Source organism: Cryptomeria japonica, chromosome 8 (genome assembly GCF_030272615.1).
Source record: "Cryptomeria japonica chromosome 8, Sugi_1.0, whole genome shotgun sequence".
Lineage (NCBI taxonomy): Eukaryota > Viridiplantae > Streptophyta > Pinopsida > Cupressales > Cupressaceae > Cryptomeria > Cryptomeria japonica.
Genome location: NC_081412.1, coordinates 702,897,622 through 702,914,991, shown reverse-complemented (window position 1 = coordinate 702,914,991; position 17,370 = coordinate 702,897,622). Strand labels below are relative to the sequence as shown.

Below are 17,370 nucleotides of genomic sequence, written 5' to 3'. Positions count from 1 at the left end.
GGGGAAGGTGTAAAGGATATAGATGTGAGATGGAGGGGATGGAAGTGGATGGATGGAAGTATGGAGAGGCGGACTCCCTCATATGAAGATTTTATCTTTGAATTTCCTTCCAGAAATACAAGGTAAACAACTGATACTCTTGGTTTCACTCTTTTCATCCATTTCTTACCTCAAACCCTCACTATGGAATTCATGCCTGGACACAACCTGGAAATTGCATTGCATCCTCTCTCAAGTAAGAGGCTAAAATTAGGAAACTATTGCTAAACTAAGACAACCTAAGCAAAACATGAAATATGATTATAGTTTTTGAGGTCTTGCTTAGGATTGTATAGTTAGGGGTTGACATGAAGGTTTTCTACAATACTTGGATACTTCAAGAGTGACTCTAATTAGATAAACAAGTGCCAAAGCAATGAGTCATCAAACCATTAGATGTTAATATAACTAAACTTACAAAAGAAAAATCTGATATAAATACTAATATTTAGTTCCCAAGAAAAGTCTGATCTGATCTCTGTTATAGATTCCAATTGCCAGTCAAGAAGAGAATCAGTTGGGACTCCTCACAAATGAATAAGATCCCTGCCGAATGGTGAATATTATGGCAGACTGGGTTCCTGAATTGTATACGAAATAATGGAATTTCTGATCTTTATATGGATCTTATCACCATTTCTGAATGCTGTCTTATGATCATGTGATTTGAGCGGTATAGATCCTATTGTATGAGAATAGTAATTGTATATGAATCGCCCTTATTGGATTATATATTTGCAATCATGCGATCTGGATGCTATCTGTGATCCTTACACTCTTGGTTCATGCAGCCTTAGCCTTGTAATCAGGTGGGCAATTACCACCTTTACTTGGCTGCTCTATGGCTCTCCTTGAGTGCTGCAAATCTGAAGTGAAGATATATAAAAAAACAAGTCTACCTCCCCTCTTAAGAATCCATGATCCTCCTCTTATATCCCACGAAGGGGCGTGATATGAGGAGTTGTATCTCCCACAACCATGTCTTTTGTAAACAACTTAATTAATCATGTCTTCCACGGTGTTCCACCTAATCAGATCTTTTGCTAACGACAAAATTGAGAACTAATTAACTTTGATCAATCTGATTTCTCCCTTCTTGGTCAGCGATAGCCTTCATCTTAATTATTTAATGTGTGTAATGTCCTCGAATTGCCAGGCTTTAGGATGATAGCCTTCTTCTTGGTCAATCTGATTTCTCCCTTCTTGGTCAGCGATAGCGTTCATCATAATTATTTAATGTGTGTAATGTCCTCGAATTGCTAGGCCTTAGGATGATAGCCTTCTTCTTGGTCGATTTCCTTAAGCAATTGAATGGGGTTATGACAGGTTATGATTATTGTAGTTGATTAAGTTTACAAAAAGTAAAAGCTAATATTATACTGATTTGTTATATTTACCCAGAAATTTTGAATATCGCGTAAGATTTGTAGGTATGGGTCCTGGATGAACTGAATTAGCAGTCACACTAGCACCTTCTTCCTGAAAAGAACATTAAAGATGTGTTAGTAATGTAAAAGCCAAGTAGAAATGCTTACACAAATCTAAAGAAACTATGTGGAAAGAAAAAGAAGTATTTTCCCTACAATCCAATTTAAATTCACAAGTCAAACCTTTATAATATATTATATAATTTTCCAATGTTTTACAAATATGACAATGTTAAAGCCCCTTTTACAATGTTTAAAACTTATATTACTTCAGTCCCAAAAACAAGAAACCTTGGCATCAAGATTTTTGTATATTAACGTTTATAAAAAAAATATACCTGAAACTTTCTTGCAAGCTCCTTTGCATGCAAAATATTAGCAAGCTTTGACTGCCCATATGCTAGGAATGCATAGTACCTGTAATTGAAATACATGTAAGTCTCTCCAATTCACCAAATAATAGCAGTATAGAATGAATAATGTAGTATCCCATGCATGTGTTTGTAGTATGTGCAAATGCATTATAACCATGCAATTTATTTTCTTATACACAAGAAAGAAGGTCCTTTGAATGCACACAGTTTGAAAGTGAAAATTAATTTCTATAGGAGTGGATCTATGATTTTCTTGTGCAGCTTATCTAGCATTGCCTTTTTTATACACAAGAAAGAAAATCCTTTGCATGCAAACAAAGCTTGAAATTAAAGAGAAATGAGCATTCTATAGTAGCAGATACATAATTTTCTCATGCAGCTCATTGACTATTGCTTACCCTGATTTATCATTTATCTTATCAAAACGGATGCCTTCTGAATAAGTCAACTTATGCCCTTCTGAAGAAACATTAACAATTCTCCCTTCAATGCCTGATTCACGAGCAGTAGATTTCATATTCTCCAATAAAAGATTTGTCAGAAGAAAATGGCCTGCAAACAAGTGTTGTGAAATGCATACTTTAATTATATCACATGTCACACATTAAAACTTTTAGTAATTTGAAAATTTTTGAAATTAACCTTAAAAGGCACAAAATGTCCCCACATAGAAACTGTCGTTTTGAAATCCAAAGTCCTTTTACCTCTCAAACTTTAACATGCATGTTAGAATAAGATGGAGCATATCTTTACGATCAGAAAGTGTTCCTATTCTTGAAGGAATCAATCTAATAAAAGAATATAAACGAAAAGGATATGTTTCACATTACAAAATACACACATACTAAATAAGTTAAATTACTTTTGTACTTCAAGAAAACGTTATTTCACTGATGAGCATCTCTTCAAAGTCACATATACTTCAACGAATTCACATTAAACTGATAGAATTTTTAGTATGGTATATTTAAAATTAGACCTCAGCCATCATAGAGAAATTTTAGGAACTATCTACTTACCATCAGAATGCACGTAAAAACTAAAAACTAAAACAAAAAATGGTGAATAGAGGTGTTGCTGGACATATAAAGTGCAAGATTAAAATACAATTTGCGAAAAGCCAGTTCCATAGAAAAAAATGTTATTTGAATAACTGTGAACCAATAAACCATATTCAACAGCTCAACAATTTCGCAGACATTAAACAAACCATCACAGCCACCAGAAATCTGCAATCCAAGCTCTATCAAATTGGATTCTCAACTCTATAAAATTCTCATCTAGATATTTACTGATCAATATAGGGATTACATTTATGATTTTTGCAGACTAAGGGGTATATATGACTTACCAATATGATTTGTACCAAACTGTAATTCTATGCCATCTTGAGAAAGCTGAAAAGGACATGCCATTACTCCTGCATTGTTTCTTCAAAGAAAAAGCAAAGAAAAAATCAGTTTTAATGTGGAAGCTAAGAAGTTTGCACCATAATTCTTGATCCGCATCCTCCCTCAAAACTATATGATCTATTAGAAATGGTATTAGGAAAAGTCTTGAGTAATCAAAGAACAAATTTACCAGTCAAACAGACTGCTATATTTAAAAAATGAGAAGAGCTTACACTAAAATGTTCACAGGAAGATTCAAAGATTTGAAGTTGGAAACAAAATTTTGAACTGATGAGATCGAGCTAAGATCTAGCTCCAGAACATCCACTTTAGTATTGCCAGTTTGCTTAATAATAGATTCTTTAATGGTATTACCAGCATCAACATTTCTGACAGCCAAAACCACATGAGCACCTCGTAGTGCAAGAACGCGGGCTGTCTCAGTGCCTATTCCACGTGAAGCACCTGCAAAGACATTGTCAGATGATGAAACTTAATAAATAAATGGTGGAAGATCCATACTTAAAAGATATTTATTTTCACATTCAATAGAATCAAATTAATAATTCAATTAAAAATCAACAAGATTTTTTGCATCTAGCCAATTTTACTTTTGCTCTGTAATATTATGGATTATTATAACTTTTCCCAAGAGAAGTTACACCTTATGGGAAAATACCTTAGCATGAACCTTATGTTTAAGAGAAAAAAAAATTGCAAGCAACACCATTGGGGCAACAGATTTTAAAAGTTATCTCAAAGCAGAGTTTAACTATATTACAGTGTTAGGTAGATGAGGATGGCAGGGTAAGGTGGGACACGTTCTGGGGATGGGAAACAGTAGTCCAGGGGTCTATTTTTGGGGGATGGTAAGGGATGGCAGAGGACGGAAAAGTGTGTGTGTGTGCACAAAGAGCAGAGTTTAACTATGTTCCACAGCATTTTAGGGATTGGGATGGCAGGAGAAGGTGGGAAACATTTTAGGAATAGGAAATGGCAGTCCAGGGGTGCATTTTTTGGGGATGCCATGGGATAGCTGAGGATGGCAGTGTGTGTGTGTGCGTGCAGCATGCATACATACATATATGTACATTGTATGTGTATGTGTGTGAATGAATTAGTTTGTGCTAATTGTTGTGACCTTTTCACATATCGCCCCATTGCAAATGGGGACCCCTTTTTTTGGTTTGCTTAGTTGTTAGTCTTAGGCTAAGTCACTGCATTCAAATTTGAGTTCGAGTTCGGCAACTATAAGATTCGGATGAAATTCAGCAAGGACAAAAAATTCGAACAAAAAATTCGACATTAATTCGGCTTATATAAATTATTATTATTTTTTAATAATGTAATTTTTTATTTAATATAAATAAAAATAAATTATTATTATTTTTAAATATATAAAATAATAAAAAATAAATAAATCTAAAACTATTCGATATTAATAAGTAAATTAAAATAACATAAATTTAATATGAAATCTTTACTCTATTAAATATCAATAAGTAATTTAAAATAAAATAAATTTACTATGGAATCATAAAGGAAAAAAAAAACCTAAGAAACAAAACTAAAATTAATAGGAAATTTTATGCTAAAGGCATAGTCGGCGATAAATAGAACATTACAGGGAAACAGCGGCGACTCACCCACAAAGCACAAAAGTGCTTCAATGGCAGTTTGCGGGGCACGAACAATGCCCATATTCAGTCAATGGCAGTCTATGGGGCACGAACGGGCTACTTAAGTCGACGGACAAAGAACAAAAACCTCAACTTCGATGGCGGTCTGCTGTGCAAGGAGTAGTCGGCAATGAGCAGAGGTCACAACCGTCAAACCCCTGCGAAATGCATCAAAACCTTGGCGAAAATATCAAAAAAAAAATGCTAACCTTTATGTCATGCGAATTTTCATGAATTTTATTAATTTTTTATAGGTTCGCCAATTTTTGAACCTCAAGTCAAAAATTCAGCGAACATGGTAACTTAGGTCTTAGGTGTTTGCTTAGTTTAGCTTAGGATTCAGCAATAGTTTCAAGGTCTTTATACTAAGATTAAGAGGGGTTTGGTTTAGTTAAGTTTTGAAATCGATCAAGGAACGAAATTGTGAAATGAACTCTTGAGTAAAAGAGAACGTCGAGGATGAAGATTATGAAGTTCTGATTTGGAGAAGTGACAACACATAACTCGAAGTTTGAAAATGAAGGAATGAAGAAGAAACTTTCCATGATGTGGACCTAGAATGAAGGACAAATCCTAAGTTTAAATGAAAGAATGAAGATTATGGATAAATTTCTAAGTTGAAATAAGAGATGAAAGAGGAATTTTATTCTTGGGAATGTAAATAAAAACAGGAAATTCTCCAAGGAATGGAGATATTAATGTAAATGGTAATTGTGTTAATATATTGAGCAAAATGTACAATTATGCATCTAGGCAATTATAGAGGCAAATTTCTAAAAACAAATGACTGACAGCAAGAAACAGAAATAGAAACAACTATTTACAATAGATTACAATATTGACCATTAAATAAAGCATAAGGTGAATAATACTTTAATACCCTCCCTTAATGGTCAATCTATCAACTACATCAAGCTGCCCTCTAAACTTAACAAACTTATCCGGATTTAGAGACTCGGTGAGAATATCTACAGTCTGGTCCTCAATAGGAACATACTGCATATACACGGATCCATCTTCAACAAGCTTACGGATGAAGCGACAATGTAGCTCAACATGCTTGGTACGCTCATGGAAGACCATATTTTTGGCGAGTTTGAGCACCCCTTGATTGTCACAGAAGAGGGGTGAAGGACCTGCTTGAGACATCTGGATGTCTGGAAGCATCCTTCAAGCCAAACTGCCTCACAAGTTGCTTTGACTGTTCCTCGATATTCAGCTTTCATCAAGGAAAGAGCTATTACCTGCTACTTCTTACTGGTCCAAGTGACTGCACCGGTGCCCAAACTGAAGACATACCTAGATGTGGACTTTCTATCGTCAACAGAGCATGCCCAATCCGAATCTGTGAAGTCGATGAGTCTGGGATCTTTGGTTCGTCCATAGAGGATATCAAACTACCCACTAGTTTCCTGAATGCAAATTCATTCTCCACTAGAGAATCAAATTTGGCCAACAACTTCAGGCCTTTCTCCATAGGTGTAGATGCAGGTTTGCAGTCCTACATTATGAACTTGTCTAGTAGAGCCCTCACATACTTACACTAAGAAATGAAGATGCTGTGATGCTGCTGCCATACCTTGACACCTAGGCAGTAGTGCAAAAGCCCAAGGTCGATCATGTCAAACAACTGGCACAAACTCTACTTGATTCCCTAAATCAAAGATGTCAAACTGCCAGTGATTATCAGATCATCAACATATATGACCAGAAGGATGATATCACTACTAGTAGTCTTGACACACAAATTTGAGTCAAAAGGACTCCTCGAGAAACCCTAATCTGTGAGGTACATATCAATTTTCATGTACCATGCCCAAGGAGCCCATTTCAAGCTATAGAGTGCTTTCACCAGTTTGAGCACCTGGTGTTCTTTTCCAGCAAGCTTGAATCCAAGAGGCTATGTCATGTAGACTTCTTCCTGTAACAAATCATTCAGGAAGACACTCTTTACATCCATCTGATGGAACCTCCAGCCAAATTGAGTTGCCATGGCTAAGACTAATCCGATGGTGCTCATCTTTGCTGTTGGAGCAAAGGTCTCCTCGTAATCAATTCCTTCACACTAAGAGAAGCCTTTGGCAACGAGACAAACCTTGTACTTATCCAAAGTACCATCAGCCTTGTATTTTACCTTGTAGACCCATTTGCACCCAATGGGTTTCTTCCCTAGAGGAAAGATTTGATAGAACCCAAGTGTTATTCTTCAGCAAATTATGATGCTCAATTGTCATGGCTTGTTCCCATTCAAGTATCCCTTTCACCTCTGTGTATGTCTGAGGCTCATACATACTATGAATATTGGCCATAAGAGAAAAACTAACAAAATTAGGATATTTGCTCTTATTTCGAGTTGTTCTACCCTCAATGAGCTCATCATCATGAAGACTACCAATCGTTTTAGCCCACCATTTAGGCCAGAGAGTAGAAGTGCCAACATCAGATGCAAGAGGTGCAATAGGATCAGGTTCATCAAACAGAAGATCAGATGAATATTGAGGAAAGTCACGTGGTGCAGTTGCTTGTCTAGGTGACCCTACAAGAGAAGGAACCAGTACAAGAACTAGAATAGCTAGAGCCCTCCTATCTAGTAGTCCTAACGAAGACGAACACCCAAGTCTTGAGCCTTGAAAGGTTGATCCTCTAGATCCAAAAGTGGAGGAGAGAGTTGAAACAGCCCTCGTTCCTCATCAAAAACCACATCACAACTAAAGATGAGATGATCTATCTCGATGTCAATCAGTTGGTAGGCCTTGTGATTATCATTGTAGCTGGCTAGCATAAGTTTCTGGCTCTTGGCATCCAACTTGGTGCATTTAGCATCAAGGATCCAGGCAAAAGTAGTGGAACCAAAAACTTTTAGATGACTCATTCTAGGCTTGCGGCCTAACTAGGCCTCTTCCGGAGTCTTCCTCTTCACAGCCACAGTAGGAGACCGATTCAGAAGATAGACAACAGTGTTAATTGCTTCAGTCCAAAATTTCTTGGAAACACTATTGTGTTCGAGCATAGACTAGGCCATTTCGGTTATCATGCGATTTTGCTGCTCAATGACACCATTTTGTTGAGGGGTGTACGGTGTTGAGTTGGGAATTAATGCCATGTTGTTCATAGAAATGAGAGAAAGCAAAAGAACAAAACTCCCCCCCATTATCTGACCTAAGAGTAATCATATGTTCACTAGACTCTTTTTCTACTAAGGCTTTGAACTTTTGAAACAAAACAAATACCTCTGATTTCTGCTCAAGGAAAACACCCACATTTTACGATTGAAATCATCAACAAAAGTAAGAAAAACTTGGACCCAATAACAGAAGGAGTAGTCATCAGCCCACAGATATCAGCATGGACCAATTGTAATACCTTAGAAGCCCTCCAAGAGTCACCATCCGAAAATGGAGTCCAATGCTGCTTCCCAGCCTGACATGCTCCGCAAACTCTAAGGCTCTGGGTCTGGATCTCCGGTAATCCAATGACAAGATCTTCTCTGTAAGAGACCCTTAGTTATCCAGGTATGAATTTGCTGTCTAAACCTTGTAGGAATTTCGTCAAACACTTTTTATGCAACCTCTATGTGCGCTGGTCTGAAGTTTTAAGTCTGATTTGCTTGCTTAAATGGACATTGAATACAATTTGAATGCTTGCAATTAACACTACAATGTCTAAGCAATGAGCTGGATGCAAAAATACCTTTCCTTTGACTTTCCGAATGCATATAAATGAATTTTACAAGTAAAATGCACACCTACAACCAATGGTCATTTTGTCAAACAATTGGCATGCATTCTAAGAACACTCTAATGATCAGAGTACTAGTATGAAATTCGGCTGCAATAGAATTATAAATTTATTAGTCCTTTCAGAATAACTTGCACATTACAATCATACCCGAAAATAGAGACAACAATGGCTGCTGGAGTCCAAAAAGCATCCAAAACAGTTCGAACCAGCAAGTTTGATGAAGATTTGACTAAAATAATGGCATGGCAGGCTTCTCCACAGTGAGGCGTCCTTCTGTTGATGTGTTTTTCATGTACATGCGAACACAGTGTAATGTTCTAGACCTATACGGTGCAGATAAACTGTACGGTGGAAGGGGACACCCGTGCGGTGACTGGGTGGACATACGGTGGGAGAGGAAGACCGTACGGTAGGGGATGGAGAGCACGGCGTACGGTGTAAATAACGTACAGTGGAGTGAGGAGAGTCATACAGTATAATAGTCATATGATGATGTCAAGTGGTCGTATGGTGGAGCCCAAAGGGTCGTACGGTGGTGAGGAGGGTGTACGGTGCGGCCACAGGAGGTCGTATGGTGGTGAGGGAGGTGTATGGTGGGGCCAAAGAAAGTTGTACGGTGGTGAGGAGGGGAGGGGTGGTAGTACGGTGTGTGGCTGTGAAGATGCAGACGTACAGTGAGCTTCAGCGATTGTGTGGTGACCTTCCGAGGTAATGGATTCTGAATATTAGGAGTCCTCCTTATGCATGTAAACCAGATTAACAGAGACGCAGAGAAATTAAACAATGATAAAATTCAAGATTTGCCAGATCCGGAACGAGTACAATGACAAAATAGGGTGAGAGGTGAACCTCACCGAAACTGTAAATACCAAATAGGGAGGGTCTTTCACCTCCAAAATGGCGGATAACAGAACTCCAACAAGAATTCGCACAATAGAGAAAAGATACCAAAAATTCCCATACCTACAAGAGTGACTAACACGGCCATATATATGGGCTCCAGGAAACTTCCCGAAGAGTTACAAACGGGCCGACACGACCAACCAAAACTTGTCTAATCTAATTAAATAAAAGGGCCCGAAAGATTTGTTATTAAATTTGGGGCCTTACAACAAAATAACTAGATTTATTATTTAATTATATCGGAGACATCACAGTCCTCCCGGGCCAAAAATTGCTTGCCCTCAAGCAATTGCAGACTTGGATGTTCAAGAATTTGCTCGCCTTCCCCGGTGGCATCCTCGATGGGTAGATTCTTCCAACGTATAAGGAACTCTTTGACTGTGCGTGTTATCAACCTCTTTTCTCTGACTTCAACGATCTCCGCCGGCTCCAGAATTAGTTTCCCTTCTTCATCGATGGGTGGCAGATCCCTGGACACTGTGATGCGCTGCCCGACGACCTTCAAACATGATACGTGAAAAACATCGTGAATCCAACTCCCCTCCGAAAGCTCCAATTCGTAGGCAACTTCATCCACTCTCCGAACCACCCTGTAGGGTCCATAGAAACGCGGCTTCCGCTTCTCCTTACCACTTGTCTTCAAGGAGGATTGTCTGTATGGTTGAAGTCGGAGATAAACCAGATCACCAACCTCAAAATTCCGCTCAATCCGGTGTCGGTCCGCATACATCTTTTGTTGGTTCTGAGCCCTTTGTAGGTTGTCTTTGAGAGACGTCAGGATGTCTAAACTCTCCTAAAGCCAATCTTTGGCCATCGGTGCACGACTATCTCCCAATGCCAGGTCAACAAATGAAGACGGTTCATAACCGTATAGTGCTTTGAAAGGTGGCATGCCTATCGACATGTGATAAGTGGTGTTGTAACAGTGTTCACCCAAATGTAACCAGCGAACCCAAGCCTTATGTTGTGCTGAGACGTAATTCCTGAGATAACCCTTCAGCCATTTGTTCACAATCTCGATCTGTCCGTCTGTCTGCGGATGGTAGCTCGTGCTGGGCGACAGCTCAGTTCCAGCCAACCGAAATAACTCCATCCAGAAGGTACTCAAAAAACGGCTATCCCTGTCACTAACTACGTTTCGCGGTAAGCCATGTAGGCGGAACACCTCACGAAAGAACAACTCGGCTACTTGGACTGCTCGACATCCTGTGGAGATGGCAAAAAAATGTGCATACTTGGTCAATCGATCAACTATGACAAAAATGCAATCCTTTCCTTGCACTCTGGGGAGTCCCGTAATGAAATCCAAGATGCTATCCCATTTCTGGTCGGGAATTGGCAATGGTTGCAGAAGTCCGGTGGGTAGGGTATGCTCAGATTTGTTCTGCTGACAGGTGGAGCATTCCCATACATACTGCAGGACGTCATCCTTAAGCCCCTTCCAGGAAAACCTTTCACTGATCTGTCTGTAGATTTTCGAGTATCCCGGGTGTCCAGCCAAGGGAGAGTCGTGCAATTCCTTTTGAACCTTTTCCTTCATCTTGGATTCGGGTACCAGATAAATTTTGTCCTTGTAATAAATGATGTCATCAACCAGCTTGTATCGGTCATCCTGCACTTGACCATCCATCAATTAGCAGGCAAAAGTGTTCTTAGAGTATTCAAGCAACAAGTATTCCTTCCAGTCCGTCGAAATTTGAGATAAAGAACATATGGCAGGCCTTCTTGACAGGGCATCAACGACCACGTTATTCTTTCCCTTCACATATTCAATGTCGAAATCAAATGCCTGGACTTTGCTCACCCATTTCTATTGTCGTTCATTCAGATCCCTCTGCTCCAAGAAGTATCGCAAGCTATTGTGGTCTATTCGCACAACAAACTTTGCTCCAACGAGGTATTGTCGAAACTTCGTTAGAGCGTGTATGATGGCGATCATCTCCTTGTCGTAGATGGAATATAACTACTCAACTCCCGAGAGCTTCCGGCTCTCGAACGCAATGGGATGACGGTCTTGCATCAACACCGCTCCAATGCCTTCACTCGAGGCATCACACTCGAGGATGAAAGGGCGAGTGAAGTCTGGTAGTGCCAGAACCGGACACATACTCATAACTTCTTTTAATTTGTCGAAGGTCTGTTGCGCCTACGCATTCCAATGGAAGGATCCTTTCTTTGTCAGATCTGTCAATGGTGCCCCAAGCTGTGAAAATCCTTTCACAAACCTTCTTTAATAACTGCACAAACCAAAAAATCCGCACAGCTCCGAGAGAGTCTTGGGTGGAGGCCAAACCAAAATGGCCTGAATCTTCTCCTGGTGATCTTGTTACCCCCGGGCACTGATGACGTGACCCAAGTACAGGACCTCGGTCATTCCAAATTCACATTCGGACCTTTTGGCATACAGTGATTGTGATTCCATAATCCCCAATACTTCATCCAAATGCCCCATATGTTCCTTCCAGGTCTTGTTGTAGATGAGTATGTCATCGAAGAATACCAATAGGAACTTACGCAATTGCTTGTTGAAGATGTGGTTCATGCAGGACTGAAAAGTGGCCAGAGCATTGGTTAATCCAAATGGCATGACCAAGAACTCATAGTGTCCGTAATGGCAATGAAAGGCCGTCTTTTCCACATCTTGTTCCCTCATTCGGATCTTATGGTAGCCAAAACGGAGATCAATCTTGGAGAAATAGATTGCGCCATGTAGTCCGTCCAATAACTCATCGGTCTTGGGAATGGGGTACCTATTTTTGATAGTCTTCTTGTTTAGTGCATGATAATCGACACACATTCTGAGAGTCCCGTCCTTCTTCATTAGTACCACCGAGGACGCAAAGGGGCTAGAACTGGGCCGGATCCATCCCTTATCGAGGAGTTCTTGGATCGTTTTCTCTATCTCATCTTTGAACTTCTTCGGGTGGCGATAGGGTGTGGTGATAACGGGTTTTGCTCCCTCCTCCAACTCAATGGTGTGCTCAAACCCTCGGTGTGGGGGTATACCAAGTGGAATATCAGCGAAGACCAAACTATGCTCATCCAGAACCGACTGAAGTTCCCTATCCTGATAGTACGTCGGTTGCCCTTTCACAGGTTTTGTTGAGATCAAGCAATGTGTTGCCCAAACTACTTCATCATGTCTGAAGATGGCTCCCATCCTTTTGGCAGAAATCTCCCTCGGGCCACCATTCGACATTCCCCTGAGAACTACCTTCCTGCTATCCACCTCAAATGAGAACTCCATCCTTTTGAAGCTCTGTGTGTACTGGTCGAGGGTCTCCATCCATTGAATGCCCAATATTACATCCGTGTCATCCAGATCCACAACAAAGAAATCATCAATCACCGTGTAATTTCCCATGGTGATACTCAGTTGCAGAACCAGGTGAGTGCATGATAGGAGATTGGCTCCTGCTACCTTGACATCGAACCCTTCATGTTCCTTCATACACAAGCCCCTACGGTTGATGAGTGACAAGTTTATGAAGTTGAGCGAGGCTCCATTGTCGAGCATAACAAGAACTCGTTGCCCTTGGAGTGTACCACGTACTCTAAATACACTGCACCTCGGGGTACCCGCCAGTGTGGCAATGATGCCCCCCCTCCGTACCAATGTGGAGATTCTCTCCGCCAGGCTGGTTTCTTCAGCCGATTCTTCCCTTTGGGTTTCGCTTTCTTCATGCTCCTCTTCCCCATCGAACATCACTTCAATATAGTGAATCTTTCCTTTGCCCAAACATCGGTGTCCTGGTTCCCATGGTTCCTTGCAGGTGAAACACAACTTCTTCCTTCTGAGTTCCTGTCTTGTGGCTTCATCTAGCGATGACCCCTTCGGATAGGGTTTATTATCCTTTTCCCTCGGAACGAAAGGTGGTTTGGTATGTGCAAAACTTCTAGAAAAGGAAGATGTTGCCATGTTAGGGGCCTTTTTTATTGCTTTCGTGAGCGTGTTGGGGTTGAACCCTTTCACCCAACCTTTCAGTGGTTCCATCAATCCATCTATGAACAAGACCACCAATCTTCGCTCTGAAATGTCAATCACCAACACAGATAGTCTCTGGAATTCTGTGATGTAACTGTCCACAGATCCCGACTGCTTTAGTTGCGCCAACTCCTTGAAATTGAGTTCTCGATCCTTCCCATCAAATCGATCTATGAGCTTCTCTGTGAATTCGACATAGGAAGTTATCTGGTCCTAGCCAAGAGTGATCATTCCATGATGCCACCATTCATGCGCGACCCCTTCTAGGTGGAGTGCTGCAAACTTGATAGCTTCATCCTCAGGCATCGAGTTAAGTTGGAAGTAAGTATCTGCTTTTTGAACCCAGGCACGTGTCGAGGTCGCTCCGGCCCCATCAAAGCATGACAGGTTGATCTTACCGACCTTCCACTTGATGTCATTATTATAGTGTCCATAATGGCCCCCCACTTCTGTCGCCCGAGTCTTTCATCCGGCGCTCCACATAATCCTTGAAGGATATGCCCCCCTCGAGATTTGCATCCCTCCAATCTTGACTCAGTTGTGCTTGCATCTCCTGAAAGGTGAGTTCTTGCTCCCCCCGTGGTGCTTCTGATTTTTGAGGAAAAGTCGGCATCAGCGGCCGTGAATGTGAGCATTGGATGTTTGACATTCCCATGACCGAATCATCGCCCTGTCCATTCTGATCTCCATTTCTTTTTCCCAAGTCCAATTGTCGTAAGGTTTCCTCCATGATTTGTTGTCGCTGCTCTCCTCTGGTTAGGGTTTCATTGAGCTGAGCTTGGCTTTTCGTTAGCTCCCTTAATAGTACCATGACTTCTCTTGTAGGATCCTGTGGTTCCCCCATTCGATCGACTGAAAGGTACCTCCTCCTGGTGTACACTTGCATCCACGACACGACAAGCTGGCAAGATCAGAAGCTCTGATACCACTGTAATGCTCCAAACCTGTACGATGCAGATCAACCGTACGGTGGAAGGGGACACCCGTGCGGTGACTGGGTAGACGTACGGTGGGAGAGGAAGACCGTACGGTAGGGGATGGAGAGCACAGCGTAGGGTGTAAATGTCGTACGATGGAGTGAGGGGAGGCGTATGGTATAATAGCCGTACGATGATGTCAAGCGGTCATACGGTGGAGCCCAAAGTGTCGTACGGTGGTGAGGAGGGTGTACGGTGTGGCCACATGAGGTCGTACGGTGGTGAGGGAGGTGTACGGTGGGGCCAAAGAAAGTTGTACGGTGGTGAGAAGGGGAGGGGTGGTAGTACGGTGTGTGGCTGTGAAGATGTAGAGGTACGGTGAGCTTCAGCGATTGTGTGGTGACCTTCCGGAGTAATGGATTCTGAATATTAGGAGTCCTCCTTATGCATGTAAACCAGATTAACAGAGACGCGGAGAAAGTAAACAATGATAAAATTCAAGATTTGCCAAATCCGGAACGAGTACAATGACAGAATAGGGTGAGAGGTGAACCTCACCGAAACTGTAAATACCAAGTAGGGAGGGTCTTTCACCTCCGAAATGGCAGATAACAAAACTCCAACAGGAATTCGCACAATAGAGAAAAGATACCAAAAATTCCCATACCTACAACAATGACTAACACGGCCATATATATGGGCTCCAAGAAACTTCCCGAAAGGTTACAAAAGGGTCGACACGACCAACCAAAACTTGTCTAATCTAATTAAATAAAAGGGCCAGAAAGATTTGTTATTAAATTTGGGGCCTTACAACAAAATAACTAGATTTATTATTTAATTATATCGAGGACATCACACACAGAATAAAATACCAAGGTATATTATCCTCTCTTGAACAAAGTTTCTCCGACTGTTGAAGATCTCGCTGAAGGATCAATCGGAGCAACTCCAAGGTTCTAATATGTAGGGTCTCTACGTGTGGATAAGCTCTTGCGGTATGATGTGATTTTGCTGGAATCACAAGGGGACTTACATTCGATGACCTGAGCATCTGATTTGCTTTGGATATCACTGGGACATGAGACTTTACTAGTCCTTGGTTTTGAAAAAAGGAAAAAAGGATAAGGGTTGGAGAAGGATCTAATTCTAAAACTAAGAATGTAGGAGCAATGGATGACCTTTGATGAAACTTTAACTAAGTCTTGCTTTGACATGCTAGGATCATCTCCACAAGGTTAGTGCAATCTTCTAAGGATAGCTTTATGATGTTCAAATCACTGCTACAAGCATAAACACCGTCAGGTTGATGCATATCAATGAAGGAGCGATAATTGAAGTTAAGCTTAAGTTGAATGATTCCTGTTGACTACGCAAGGCAAGTTTGCAATCAACAAACCGCTAGTAGTATGGATATACAAATTTCACCCTTGATCATACAAATTTATTCCATTCATCTAATAACATGAAATTAAACTTGAGAAGTATAGAGACCATGCAAATTGTAAAATCGACACATAGAATTCACCATTCCTTCAATGAACTTTACATGTCTTTTGCAACAATATCTTGGCAACAATCTTTGCCTTCTCTTTCTACTCTACTCTAAAATGCTATCTACTATTGAGCTACTAATTATTGACTCTCTCTTTTTGCTAACTCCTAACTATTAACTATTATTAACCTTTACAAATGAAGAGCCAGGGCTTTATAGAGAGAGCCCTTTACAAATTGATGGCTCTGATTGACTTAGAATCAATGGCTAGGATTAAAGAATAGAAACCCTAATTAGGGTTTGTTACAACAAACTTCCTTAGCCAATGAGAAAATTACATTCCAAGAGTGAGGACCAATAGGAAGTAGGGGTAGGTACATGTTGACGTGTATTTTGTACACTATCAAACACAGAATAAAATACCCAAGGGTACCTTATCCTCTCTTGAATAAAGCCTCTGAATGCTAAAGATGTCGCGAAAAGGTTCAATCGGGATGACTTCAAGGTTCTTTGATGTAGGGTCTCTACGTGTGGATAAGCTCTTTGTGGTATGATGTGATTTTGCTGGAATCACAAGGGGACTTACATTTGATGATTGAACGTCTGATCTACTTTGAATATTGCTGGAACACAGGATTTTACTGCCTTAGATTTGAAAAAAAAAGGAAAAAAGATGAGGGTGAGGAAAGGATCTAATCCTAATACTAAGAATGTAGGAGCAATGAATGATCTTTGATGAAATTCTAACTAAGTCTTGTTTTGACATCGCAGGACCATCTCCACAAGGTTAGTGCGATCTTCGAAGGAAAGCTTTATGATGTTCAAATCATCACTACAGGCATAGACACCATCAGGTTGATGCATATCAATGAAGAAGCGACAATTGAAGTTGAGCTTAAGCTGAACGATTCCAGTTGACTACGCAAGGCAAGTCTGCAATCAACAAACTGCTAGTAGTATGGATATACGAACTTCACCATCAATCAAGCACATTTCTTCCATTCATCTAATCATTTACCATCTAGGATTGAAGATTCAACAAGAAACCATGCATATTGCAAGAAACGACATACTTCACCATTACTTCAATGAAAATGGAGTTTGTTTACAATCAATGGCAACAATTTCTTGCCTTGTCCTCCTATTCTACTCTAATTGCTATTCTATCAACTAGCTAATCACCTTCTAACTACTCTCTATCTGTCTTCTAACTGCTTCTAACTATATTCTAACTGCCTCTACAAATGAAATGCCAGGGCTTATATAGTGCCCTCAATACAATTCGATGGCTTAGATCGATTTGAGATCAATGGCCAACATTCAATAATAAAAACCCTAATTAGGGTTTGTTACAACCATTACATAACATTTAATGCTTGACCAATGAAATAATTGTATTGATTGGACACATGTCCTCTC

At 40.4% G+C, this 17,370-nt stretch overlaps 1 protein-coding gene across 1 annotated transcript in view; it reads right to left on the bottom strand.

Annotated features, from left to right (window-relative positions):
- The window catches only part of LOC131064719 (short-chain dehydrogenase TIC 32, chloroplastic), a 119,500-nt gene that overhangs the window by 33,377 nt on the left and 68,753 nt on the right, over nucleotides 1–17,370 (bottom strand). The window contains exons 2-6 of the mRNA XM_057998964.2: nucleotides 3,465–3,696; nucleotides 3,192–3,271; nucleotides 2,239–2,392; nucleotides 1,805–1,883; nucleotides 1,437–1,518 (exon numbers count right to left, since the gene is read on the bottom strand). Coding sequence (XP_057854947.2) covers nucleotides 1,437–1,518; nucleotides 1,805–1,883; nucleotides 2,239–2,392; nucleotides 3,192–3,271; nucleotides 3,465–3,696 — 627 coding nt within the window. The remainder of the gene's footprint in view (nucleotides 1–1,436; nucleotides 1,519–1,804; nucleotides 1,884–2,238; nucleotides 2,393–3,191; nucleotides 3,272–3,464; nucleotides 3,697–17,370) is intronic.